The sequence below is a fragment of the Mastigoproctus giganteus genome, chromosome 6 (genome assembly GCF_048544385.1).
Source record: "Mastigoproctus giganteus isolate SK-2022 chromosome 6, ASM4854438v1, whole genome shotgun sequence".
In the NCBI taxonomy this organism is placed as follows: domain Eukaryota; kingdom Metazoa; phylum Arthropoda; class Arachnida; order Uropygi; family Thelyphonidae; genus Mastigoproctus; species Mastigoproctus giganteus.
Window position 1 is genome coordinate 9,707,764 of NC_143580.1, and position 14,337 is coordinate 9,722,100.

At 35.4% G+C, this 14,337-nt stretch overlaps 1 protein-coding gene across 1 annotated transcript in view; it reads right to left on the reverse strand.

The window, feature by feature from the left end:
• Window positions 1-2,885, reverse strand: part of LOC150083891 (failed axon connections-like) — a 78,086-nt gene extending 75,201 nt beyond the window's left edge. The window contains exon 1 of the mRNA XM_090375826.1: window positions 2,511-2,885. Coding sequence (XP_090231952.1) covers window positions 2,511-2,726 — 216 coding nt within the window. The 5' untranslated portion in view covers window positions 2,727-2,885. The remainder of the gene's footprint in view (window positions 1-2,510) is intronic.
• Between the last annotated feature and the right edge of the window lie 11,452 nt (window positions 2,886-14,337).

Genomic DNA, 14,337 nt, shown 5'->3' on the forward strand with positions numbered 1-14,337 from the left:
AATATAATCGCATCAGGATCCCCAGGGCCGTGCAAAAGGGGCACTGTCTGTGCAAAGTATCCGGCCTTTTTAGAAGATTTCATTAATTTCAATGTTTCCACTAAATATGCTCGTTGGTCAATAAATCATTGCCGAATTTTTCTTATTAAATCACCAACTTCAATTCGTCTAACCATCTCCCATTTTCTTTTTATCCATCAAAAAAGAAAAGCTTATCGGCATTACCGAATATTCACGAAACTACAAATCAAAGTACTAAATTTCATCATTAATCAAACAGCAACTCGGATTTCCAAATAATAGGGCTCAATCGATTTTTACTAATGCAAGTTTACAAAGGATAATCTATCAGTCTACCTTATATTTTAATAAATACAATTCGGGCACTGAAAAATAGTAATACTAATAATTACAACTTTTTTACATTAAAGTACTAATATTTTACTTGCTGGAACGCATACAAGACTTCAGGTTATCCAAATTGTTATTTGAGATGCTAATTCCACAAGAACACTTCTTCGGATTATTATGCTAATTAGAAAAAATAAATGCCAGTTCTAAAAATAACATTTCAAATCAGACCCACTGTATTATATTAAAAAAAAAAAATTCAGCGAACACGCTAACATAATTAGCTGTCCGCTCCACTGAATTAATTAACAGCCATGATGATGAATTATGCGTAGGAGGAAAGATGGAAGGTGAAACAAGGCTAATATTAACTAATAAAAATAGAGTTCATCTTCCCTTAAGAGACAAAAATATAGAACCAATAAAAACAGGCTTGTTGTAAAGATTTATAAAATGTTTTAGTTTATCTATTTCTCTCTCTCTCTCTCTCTCTCTCTCTGGTTAATATTCTTTAAAATTAATATACGAACTTCATACTATCTAAGCATAAGACCTCCAGAAAAAAATAAAATAAATAAATTCTGGCCTCTTTCCAACAGCTGCATTACAGATTAAGATCACATGGATGCAGCAACTGCTGCATTTTAAAAATAAAAACCATCTCTAAACACCAAATTGTTTCATTTGTTTATTTATTTAATTTTTTTTTGCAACGTTCTTGCAGCAAAACGAGATCTGTATTTGAATTCACTTCGGTATAATTTAAAAGAAACGTATTACATAAATTAATGAATATAAGATAGACAGACAAAAAAAAAAAAAAAAAAGAAAGAAAACAGAAAAGAAAAAAATATAAAAACATCGAGAATTGCCAATGAACGCACAAAGCAGCAGACGCTGAAAGTCCCCTCCTCCCTTCCACCCCCACCACATATTAATCATAACTTTCAACAGTTTTCTAGTATCGTACTTAAATGCAATTATCAAAAAGCCATTTACAATAAATTTTATGTTTATTTATATTAAAATTTAAGCTTCCAAATAATTATATATATAATTTCCGTTTCCGGTAACTAATACAAATCTATAAAAAATTTATCTTAATATTTAGTGTGATATTTAAAAAAAAATGAGAAAAATATTAAGCTACCATTACGTTAATTTGCTTAATACATAGCATAATTTCAAATAAATAAATATTCCTAAAACAAAAATCCACTAAATAAACGTCTTACAGCCTTAAGTGACAACACAATCCCAGTACGCCATCTTATAATCAACAGAGTAATTATGCATTTTTAGATTACGCCATATGGAGCAGAAAATCCCAAATCAAAAGCAGAGTTTTCCATACCTTTTAATCCACAAGTACACATTTTGATTTGCAGTATTAAAGAAGTGAAGCATCACTTTGAAATTATACGATTCTGCGCAATCCGAATAACAAACATCGTGTAAATACAAACCGTAATGGCTGGCATTAATGCCAAGCAAAATACGATGGCGACATCTTGAAAAACAACTTAAAATAAACATAAAATTATTTAACTAATTATTATTTAATTAATTAAATAATTCTTTTAACTTTATTTGAAACTATATTTTTATTAACTGCATAATTTAACTAAAGTAACTTAAAATAATCTAATATTAAATAGTACGTTTCTGCCTTGAAAAACTTTAAACGAAAGAATACAGTTCACCTTCTGTTAATCGAAAATCTGTTCATTGGAGAAGGACTCTTTTGCATCCATGTTTATTTTCCCCTCTTGCATTATTTATATCTTTTCATACAACTAAAACTAGATTATTATATGATTAATTATCGTAAAAACACCAATTATTAGACGTAAAAGTTAATAAAGGATGGTTTAATCGCCAAAGATACAGCTTTTTATCGATTACGTTCAAGAGGATAAACTCTCGGAGAATGTAAGAAGCTGCACTGATGGCTGGTGAGAAGATGAAGGCTCCTCCATTGTTATCAAAGCACACGCCCAATCGCATCAAACAGCCTGCAGAACCTTTCATAGAGCAATAAAGAAACATTAACATTAGCGAAGCCCAAAAGGAACGAAGGTATTCTAAAATCCGACAAGCATATTATATTTAAGCACTTCATCCACACACTGACAGCAAGAGAAGGATGGGACGCCTACCTCGTATTTCAGACCTGTCATTCGCAACCACGTTTCCACCTTCAAACAAAACGGCGAAGCAGAAGGCAGGGTTGGACATCGGGTGAATTGATACAAATACACCACATCTTTCTCAAAATCAGTTTTGTGAGCACCTTGCCTGTTTCTATCATTTGTGGTCCCTCCGTTGGTTGTAGCGTTGGTAGCAGGAGTTTCTTCAGCCGGTGTGCTGGTCATGGCGGCGTCTATGAAAACGAGAGAGAGTTCAAAATGGCGTGCCACGCGAACGGCAACGATGCAGCCCCGAATACAGTACGAGAACAATCTCACTCCCGACCGCGCAAGCCACCCCTTCACACTTGTCTTCACTCACAGACGGGAGACGCGCGCCAGTAGCGTCTCTTCCAACATTCCGCTTTATTCTCACGATCATGACGTCACATTCTCGGTCTCGCTTCGATCTCACGTTATAGGCAATAGAAGATTTTCTTTCCTGGGAATTTCGAAAGGAAAAGACAGTTTGAAATGAATTTGACAATTTCCTTGTATTTGTTTTTAGATATGTTTTCTAAACTTTCACTTCAGCTTTATCTTTTATATATTTTTTTTTCATTTTTTTTTCTTCACTGAACCTGTGATGCTATCTTTTTGAAAAGTGGAGGGTGTGGTGAGTCGGTTTTTTAAATAGGAATATTACACCGTGAACAGGTAGTAAAATTTAAGACCATTGTGGTGTAAGGACAAACCATACAAACAAAGGGAGAAGAAAAATAACTAGGATCTCAGTAGTTTGTTAATCAAATACATAAATCCAGTTAGCAATTAAAATGTGAATGTTCTTTATCAGTAGTAAATAAATAAAGATACATAAATAAAATAACACGCTTTAGAACTCTTTGTACCATCTAAAAATTTTCTCACATCGTGGCCGAATTTTGATCTCGATCAAGGACTAAATAGTTTTCCCTCCAGGAAATTTGGTTTTTCGTTCGAAAGCAAGAAGACAGATGAATATTCAATTTACGAGCACTGTATACTGATGACTCATGGCTTTAGTTACATCGGTGCAGATATAAACAGAGCTATTGGTGTCACTGGGAGAGAAATTTTCATAAACTGCTTTCCGCATTCACAGAGAAACTTATCTGAATCTTTGACATATGTTTTGCACACTACATACTTCTCTAACTTCTAATAGTCTCACGGTAGCGCTATCTGTTTGCCAGTTGTGTTAACTGCCTATTACATCCTTAATCCTACGTTCAGCTTGTAACCTGTTCAAAGTAAATTAGCCGAAGCACGCTCTGGTTGAACTTCCTCGTATAAAGAGAAAGAGAGGACATGCAGCTGTATGTGAATGACGCTAAAATTTCAGTCTAAATACAACAAATGAACGCTCACAAGTGTTCATTTATAAATTTGTTTTTCTGAAGGAAGTCAGCGCTCTGCAATTTCTGTTAACCTAAGTAACTGTTTATTATTCATTGCATCCGTAATAACCATTAATGGAACAAAATGGTACTTGTTTTAATCATATTTTTTAGAGCTGTTGGTAGAAGGAAGGGGGTGTTGCACTAGTAATTCATAAGTGTTTGTGTAATTATGTAGAATTAAACGCACGGTCGGAAAGAGATATTGAGGAATCTTTGTTATTCATTAGTCTCTTAGCAAAAGAAAATAGACTTGAAAATATTTTTTGGCAAACAAAAACAAAAAAGTGAAATATTTAGTGGGACATTGGTTATAATAAATTCAAAAAGTATTATTCGGGAAGTAAAGTTAGGGGCAAATATAATGAATTTTTCTCTAATATATGTGCTTACTTTTGTGTATATCTAGATGTAAATACAGCTAACCCTCGTGTAACAACACACGGTTATTAGGTTTCTATAAAATGTTATGTTGTGCGAAACCGTGTTATACGGGACTAAGAAAAAGGGGAGTTATGTTCCAAAAGCTAACAAAAGTATTTCGTTAACAAAACTAACAAAAATACACCATTCTAGATTTCGTGTATCTTCTGCTCTCTTTAAAAAATCAGTAATCTGGGTTTGTTTGCTTTTGCTTGATAAATCTTTGTGAAGCCCTTTCATCGTATGGGCTCCTTTCATTCAAGCATCTGCATTCAAAAAATAAGATTCTAATTGCTCGGCTAACTTTATGCCTTCCACTATGCTTTTTTAGTGTAAAAATTTGAAGTTTAGAATTTTGATCTGCGATATCATCCTCTGAAATTATTCGGTTTTACCTCCAATGCCTTTTGCACAAAATCCGCTACGCCGGCCTCTTTTTCTACCAGTACTTCTTGAACGTCTTCAGTAATCATATCTTTTTTTTATTTTTTTAGCAGCTAAGGCCATGTTACTCTGTGTATACTGTCGATAAATTGCGTGTGTCCTGAGGTCGATTTTCTATTTTGCTGGACGAAAAACCAGAGTTTCCGGAAGAAAAAACCATGCTACCCTCGTCCTCGCTCGACTAACTCAGCCACGTTGTGAAAAAGATCCATGAAACTTCCTACCTCCATCGACGGAATCGAACTGAGGTCTTTTCCAGCCGGTGTGGGGAGGAGGGCGATTCTATCAACTGTGCTACCTACGCAGGCTTCAGTAGTCATATCATCAAAACCTTCCCCTTCTACCGACTAGCAAGTTCTACTATCGCACCGATTCCGTTTTCTGCCTGTTCGATTATATTTCCTAAATGAACTGACTCTGGCCATACATTTTTCCACACGTATTTAACGTTGACAGTTTTACTTCTTTCAGCGATAAAGCTATGATTCTGATACAGTCCACAATAGAGAAATGTTTCCATGCCTCCATTACTTCAATAGATTCGGAATCAATTTTTTTTGCAAAATCTATTGTAACGATTTTCTGATGTAATGAGTTTTAAAGGTGGATATAATGCCTTTATCTAACGACTGGATGAAAGAAGTTGTATTAACTCAGTACAACTGTGGCGGAACTCAGAACATAACTTCAACGTTTCGATGACTTAAATCTTTTGGATGGCCTGGTGTGCTATCGAATAGTAATAAAACTTTGAAATATATATTTTTCCACAAGTTCAACAAGTACAAGTTGAATAGCACAGAACGTAACACGGGAATTTCCCAACAAAAAAAAAAAAAAAAAAAAAAAAAAATACAGGGATTTTTCTCTCTCTTTTTTTTTTTTGAGTAGCGAGTCAACGGCGGGGATTCAAAGAGTAGAAACGTTGAAAAATTACATCCAACATAATAGCAGGGTTTTCCTCGCACAAAAGCACCCTGTTATACGAGGTTTACTGAAATTTTCTAACCATGTTAAAGCGAAACCGTGTTATTTTTATTTATTTATTGGCGCATCGGCTTCTGTGGCCAGAATGCACTTCCCTAAGTTTTTGCATTTTACTCTGATCCAAGCCCGAGGCGGGATTCGAACGCGCGACCCTTGGGTTGCCAGGCAGGCACTTTACCCACCTGGCTAGCCCGGTCGGAATACCGTGTTGTACGGGGGTTGTATTAATAAATTATCACTAAAGAAGTAGATTAATTATATATATATATATATATATATATATTCTTATGAAACAATTAGATAAGAAGAAAGTCAATTCACTGCATATATATTTTTATTTTTATTATTATTTTATTTATTTTTTTAATTTACGAAATTATACAACAGAAGTTTTATACGTTTTAGAACAAATTATGTGTTCCTTCGTCAATGGCTAAATTGCATTGTTTAAAATGATGCATTTGCTCTAACCTACATATTAACACTACAGTTATTCCGCCATATAAGATGAACTTTGATTCATTATCATCTGAAATTTTAGGGTCATGGTTGTAATAGTATTTTTACACACATTAGATCATATTGCACGGTATATACTTAAATTGCATATGTAAGTTGCATGTGTTTCTGTGGTCGATTTGCCTATTTTCTGGACGAAAAACCAGAGTTTCCGGGAGAAAAAGCGATGCAGCCCTCGCCTAAGTCAGACTAATTTAGTGATATTGTAAAAAAAACACCCATAAAAATTGCTGAAAAGTAATCTGTATATAAGGGGGGGGGGGTGTTGTTTGAGCCTCCTATGTACACATGAAGCAACAATCTATACCTGTAGATTTTGGTTAGATGCCCTTCAACATAGGGAGTTCTATATATGCCCATTGCTTTATTTATGGTTTACTGTGAATAATACTCTGCAGTGTAATAGAATGTCAGGATGTGTACTTTAAAAAGAGAGCAGAAATAATTGAAACATGGGCAGTAGTTCAGTAGTTCTGTGGAATAAACCTACTGCTACATACCGAAATGCGTGTAAGGCAGCTAAGGGCCACGAGATCTCAATATATTGTGTCTGTAACTGTGCAGTCTTCGATCAGTTTGTCTATTTGCTGGATGAAAAACTAGAGTTTTCTAGAGATAAATTCCATATAATCTTTATTGAAGACCAACTAATCTGGTCATGGTCAGGTATCCAACTAAAGCGATTGTCATTGGCTGTGCGCTGAAGTGGTGGATAAAATGAACTTCGGAAATGATTTTCGGAATGTGCTTGGCCCAGCAACAAAGTATGCTGCCGTCGATAGCATTAGTCTCTCTCTCTCTCTCTCTCTCTCTCTCTCTCTCTCTCTCTCTCTCTCTCTCTCTCTCTCTCACACACACACACACACACACACACACACACACACACACACACACACACACACACACACACCAATAACGGGGATTTGCTTCTGAAAAACATTCATGGACCCAACCACTTGACTATTCCCGCTGTGTCCTACAGACATATTTTCGATTGTAACTTCTGATACGATTGGAAAACATAATAATAAAGTCAGAAAGCAATAAATTCAATAAAGAAAGTAGAAGTTTAAATCTCCATTTAACGCAGCTGACCTGGAATAATAATAACAGTAATTTCGATACTTTAATAAAACAAAAAAAAAAAACAATTTTTGATATTTTATTAATATTTTTGAGTAATTAATTTATGGCTTAGTTCTATAATAAAACACCAGGAGGGACGTTTGTTGTTTATCATTAAATGGCAGGAAAGTGTTTGTAGCGATACAAGTAAATTTTTATTAAATGAGTTTAAACTATTACAATAAAAAATATGTGCAGCAATTCTGAAGAGATCGTTAAACTTTAGTACGATGTTACTGTAAGTACTAAATATTTATTGAATATGCAAGTTAAACGCCATTAAAATGAATATATCATTTGAAGTTGTCGTTAGGCTTATGAGTGATATCTGCTGTACTCCACTTATCGCTTAGTCGTTTCAAGCTTTACGTAATGTGTGCTGAATACAGAATTATTTGAAATAAAACGTAAAGAGATTTAATAATAAAATAATGCTTCAAGGATTTTTGAATGATAGATATTATTGACTACTTGCAAGCGTTTAATTTTATTATATTAATTTTTAAGTTAGTTTAGAACTGTTTGTTTTGTTATATATTCGTGTGTGCTATTGTTTCGCCCCCAAGGCCTGTTTTGGCTTATCATTTATTATTATTATTAGACATAAATTTACTTTAGCAATAAGAGTATCATATATATTTTGCATTGGTTGATTCAGTTCTAAATTATGCTGTGAATATTTGGGAAAGAGCCAATACTTCTGAATTACTGTTGAATAAAATTATACAACGGATACTACAACAATTATTGGAAGTGATATATGGAGGGATATTAACAAAAGGAAAGGTGTTTTATTACAATATAAGATCCTGTTTCCTACTCAGAAATTATTAGTTAATTTTATTTTAAAAAGCCTTAATGCAATAAAGAGTGCTAAAAATTCTCCAAAAGCAACAAATTACAGTTTACGTCACACAAGGGGTATTCCAACATCCTAAACCATTAAATAAATATGAAACAAGACATCCTTATTACGGTATAAATATAGTAATTGTTTGTAAAAGTTAGATTTTAAGATTAGGCAAACATAGTCATATGAAATTTTACTCACGAAGGTTTTTAATATTCAATGAATTGCCATTAGAATTTTAATTGTTGATCTCTTTCTTGGGTTGGTGGAATCAACTAACTTTTAACATTTTTTCCTCCTTCTCCTTCCTTTTTTTTTTTTTTTTTTTTTTTTTTTTTTTTCAGGCAGTGGGATTTAAAACTGTATAGTCAAATTTGTGTTTGAGCAATTGTATAAATAACTTGTTGATAAGGATTCTACAATCCTTAATGAGTTTCTGATGAAATGCACTTGATGAAGACTAATGAATATTGTATTATTATTACCTTAATTTATGTTTTATAATTTTTTGTTTTTACTTTTATTTTTAAAGCATGAACTTTGCTAAATATTTCATTTATTTTTATTAAATAAACGTTTTAGAATGGCACAAATATTTTTACATTTGTACGTTTTGTATAGTTTTAAACAAACTGAACAAACATTTCTAAGTATAAGTTTTATTTACGAAAATAGCAAGGTAATCAAAGTACCATTGCGGGTCATCCTGTGACCTACGGGTTATGAGGTCAATGGTCACCTTTAGAACATCGATTGCTGGATTTAGTGACACGAAGGACAAACAGCAAAGATATTTGTTTGATGTGTAAATAAGGTATTTCAAAATTGGCAAAATTGTACAGAAAAGTGTAGGAGCGTATCTACAGCTAAAAATTAAATAATAATACTAATAAATAAAATAAAATTAAAAAAAAATGTTTTTTATTTTTATTTTTTTTTTCGAAATAGCAAAAGTTAATCAAAAATTACAAAACATAAAAATAAACTCAAATATTTATTTAATGGTTTAGGATGTTGGAATACCCCTTGTGTGACGTAAACCTCTAGAAAGGAAGACACCTAAAACAGATGTTGAAATGACCTCCATTTTATTCAAAGCAGTATTCAGCGCGACCAATCCACAATTCTTTGGCATGTCTTATCGTTTCGCGATTATTCTTATTGGTGTTCCTCGCGGGTAGCACTGTGGTTATAATCACTCTTCTTCTCACACCGGGTGGGAAAGGTCTGGGTTTGAATCCAGTCAATGCCGCAAGGAACTTTTATGGGCCCTTTTTCACACCGTGGCTGAGTTAGTCGGTTTCAAGCGAGGAGACCAAATTTTCCTCCTAGAATCCAGGGTGTTTTTCTTCCAGGAAAAACAGGCAGACCGACCAGGGAACACAGTTTACGGACATTGTGCACATGGGGGGATTTCTCTCTGGTAACCCTAATATAAAATATACTTCATATTATATAAGAAATATAAACACAAAGTATTAAAGGTGTGAGATCTAGCGATTGGGATGGCCATTCAGGACCGTTTCGACCAATCCATCGGATTTTTTTCTTTTACTCCTTACATAAAAAGTCAAAAAGTCATTGCGAGTAAAAATTTTGCTGGAGCATCGTCTCCATAAATCGCATACTCTACCAATTTTGAAGGGGCATGTCATCCAATAGTTCCAACAAATTGTTCTGTAGAAAATCTAGGTAGGCCATTCCTGAAAGACTTGATGGTAAAAAATAAGGATCAATCAGATCGTCCCCAAGAATACCACACCAAATATTAAAGGAAAAGGTATGTTTACAATGAGTAGTTTGAATCGTATGTGGTGTACTTCGGCTCAAGTAAAAGTGCTTCTAGAGTTCAGAGTTCCACTTCTTGTAAAACATGATTGATCTGTAACCAAAGCATGAAGTTTCTCAGCCATGCTTTGGTTCATTGAAGTCTTTGGTTCTTCTCAGCCTAGTTCATTGCAAAATGAACCACCGATAAAAGTTTATCCATATCTTCTAAAAATTATTGACAGGCGTACTGTGCAATGGATACATTTGTTGTTCGTGTAATATCCTCCATCCATACGTGTGTCGATGAGGCATTTAAAAAGATAAGGACAACCATCTGGTACTTGTGATACCAAATGGTTGCAAGGTCCTGCAAGTATCTTCTACCTTGTACTTGTACGCGAAGTATTTGTTCTTCAACGTTTGCAGTTCGTCGAAATCTTCTGCCAGCGTTTACTATGTGTGTGTGGGGGGACGCTAAATGTAAAGAAAAGACTTTGTATACCTTTAATTATTTATTTTACATTTATTCGTATATTATCTTTTCCTTTATATCTCTCACGATTTACGTTTGTATCTCTCTGTACACCCGTTGCCTTAATAATATTCACTGACAATTGGTGTCAGTCTTTGAGACAGCAGCGCCCTGAAAGAATGAAGGCTCATAATGCAACCTGGCTATGTTAATCCTTAATATGGACAGAAGCTCCAATTGCTGAGGGTTATTCACTGTGTACCAGTTGTGGAAATAAAGTTCGTGGATTGGTGCTGTCGCAGTAATATTTCATGAGTTTGAAAATGAACGATAATAATATGTTGTAATTTAAACCTAAAACAGATGATGGTATAGAGATTGTCCAATAGGTTGTCCGGTTGCAAGTAAATTAGTAGCGTTTACGTTCCGTATAACGATTTTGCAGTGGAACACTGAACGAATATCCACGAAAATCTGCAACAGAGACGTATGAAATGTTAAGAACTGTTTGTGATGATGAAAGGTTAAATCGTGCTAGTGTTTTTAATGATATAAATGATTCAAAGCCGGACGTGAGAATGCTCGCGATGACCAAAAAAGTGGGCGTCTGTCAACCTCTCGAAATGAGGAGGGATGAAAAAAGTTCGACAAATTGTGGCAAGAAATCGTGGCTTAACCTTCAGAATGATGTCGGATGAGTTAGCTATAATAAGGAGACGATTTGTCGTCAAATTCTGCTTGAAGGTTTATGGTATAGGAAGGTATACAAACTTTGTGCCTCATAGCTTGACGGATAAGCAGAAGCAGTGAAGAGTGTCATCATGCGAAGACTTCATTCAGACTTGTCAAGATAATCCTGATTTCCTTAATTGCATTGTCACTGGAGATGAGTGTTTGGTATTTCAGTGGACTTCAAAATCATCGTTTTCGTTTACAGAAGTGCAAGATCAACGCGATATTAATCATGATTTTCGACAAAAAAAGGTGTAATTCCCAAGGAATTTGTACCTGAAGGGGAGAGTCAATGCTGGGTTCTATGTACAGCTGCTTCAATGACTATTAAAACGCATTTCTCATGTGAGGCCGCAATTTCTAGAGGAAGGCAGCTAGTTCTTGCACAACAATGCTCCCACCCATTCCCCATTTGTTGTGAAGACATTTCTGACGAAACATGTCATTGTAAAAGATCAACCATCCACCCTAATCTAGTACCAGCGGACTTCTTTCTCTGTCTCCCAAGGTGAAAACTGCCTTCAAAGGAAAGAAAGAGATTTCAGGATGTTGAGGACATAAAGAAAAACGTAACCGCCGAACTGAACATCATCTGTCTGGATGCTTTCGATAACTCTTTTTAGAAACTTTTAGAAAGGTGTGATAAGTACATTTAATCAGGTTGTGATTACTTTTAATAAAAATAAAACCATTTTGAGCTCCTTCACTTTTTGTTCTTTTATTTTACCAATTTTTCGAACTTCATTGCCACACGCTGTATATTACGCATAACTGGATTTCTTGTGTGTAATTGAGGCAGACATAAAATAGGATAATAAAAAATATAATTATTATAGAACAGGACTATTTGCATACATACATACAAACGCATACAAGGAGAACCATCGCTAATAAATGATCAGTTTTAATTTCCAGTCCTCATTCAGTTTTTTCATTCGTTTAAAATTCTCTTAACGAACACTGCAATGGGACTTAAATTAATCACGATGTAAAAATTCTCCACTGTCTTACTTTACTAATTCAGTATTCTAATGATATCTTAATGATTCTAAATTCCGAAAAAAACTTATAAGGTTGTTCACTAAAGTCTCACTAATAACATTAATACATTGCCATTTGCGCTTTCACACTTCCAATTCACAATATCTGCAAATCTCACGGAACACAGTTATTTAAAAGAGTATTTCTCCAACAAAATTCGATTTTTATAATAATCTTACCAATATAAAATGCTCTTTCTTATGACACTACATAAAATCATATCTGCGAGGGTAGCACAATTGGTACGATCGCCATCCTCTCCACACTGGGTGGCGAAGACCAAAGTTCGAGTCCCATCGTTGATGTGAGGAATTTTTATGTGCCTTTTTCACAACGTGGCTGAGTTAGCCGATCTCAGGAGAGGGTAGCATGGGTTTTTTCCACGGTAGCTCCGGTTTTCTTCCGACAAACAGCAAATCGACCACAGAAAACGCAATTTACAGGCATATTATATCCAGCACAGCGCAGCGCAGCGCAGTACAGCCTAAGTTGCTGATGCGCCTACAACCTACCCTTTCATCATCATCATCATCATCAGCTGAGGTTTTCACGCAAACGTGTCACACGGTCTGCGTAATATGCCCCTATGACTGTCTGGCTGTTCTAAAGGCGATCCACTAACAATACTCCAATCCCAAAGAACTGATGCTATCACCTTGTCGGTAGAAGGAATCGACTTGGCTCTCTTTGGAAGGGGAAAGAGCTGTGGTTCCACTGTTTGGACTACTCCTTTGTCTATGACTGAAAGTGATGGATCCACGAGTTATCCATAGTCACGGAAATGCAAGGAAATTTGTTATATCTGCTTGGAAACTATGCAAATCTTCACTTGATGACTCTTGTGCATTTTTGATCTACTGTCAAGTTTGGAACCTATCTTTCTGACAGCTGTTTTCATAGCGAGAACTTCTGTTATTATGTGGTACACGCATTCTTTACACAACATATCGAACTGTCACTCGTTGATCACCCATCACCAGATCATGCACACTGTCAACAACTTCTCGAGTGATGTACAATGTTGCAGGTCTTCTACAGCGTGGGCATCTTTCAGGCTCTCCCTCCCTTGTTTAAATTCTGCTGTCCACTTAAGCGTGAAATAGGAAGGGAACATCCTCCTCGGTATCGTAACCATATTTTCATGAATTGCCTTTGGCATTAGAACCACCCCCCCCCCCCAATATTGGATGATTGTACGGTTACTTCCAACTTTCTTCATTCACACAACTTTGTTGACTTCAGGACCTGTAATTAAAAAAGCATTAAAACCGCATGAAGCTTGGTGGGTTACTATTTGAAGTTTTATATATATTAAGTTGGTCGGTTGCTTGCTTGCTGTAGAGTTTTAGGTGCATCAACGTCGGCCATATTGTGCCATTTTAATATGGCTGTAAATTGCTTGCATTCTGCAGTCAGTTTCATGTTTTCTGGAAGAAAAACCCACGAGACCGACTAACTCAGCCACTTTGTGGAAAAGACCCATGAAAATACCTTGTATTATCGACAGGATTCCATCTCAAGTCTTTTCCATCCGATATGGGGGGGAAAGTGTTATGCCAACTTGTGCCGTTATTGTTGAAAAGTTTTAGGAGCATCAGCGACTAAGGCCATATTGCTCCGTATATAAATTTCTGTAAATTGTGTGTGTTCTGAGGTCGATTTTCTGTTTGCTGGACGAAAAACCAGAGTTTCTAGTAGAAAAAATCATACTACCCTCGCTTGAGACCGACATTCAGCCACGTTGTGAAAAAGGCCCATAAAAATTCCTCACGTTATCGACTGGACTCGAACTCACGTCTTTTCTACGTGTGGGGGGGGGGGGGGACAGCGATTCTACTAACTCTGCTACCCACGAAGGCGCAAACTGTGCTACCCACGAAGGTACCAACTGTGCTACCCATGAAGCAAATATGTATTACGTACAGAAATTTTTGACACTGTTCCATTACCTTTTCCCAGTCAGGCCACGAAAATTTCAAAGCCTCCTCGTATTATTCATGAAACTGTCATTCACGGTACACTACCTATCTTAATACCTACAATTCATAACCTGTC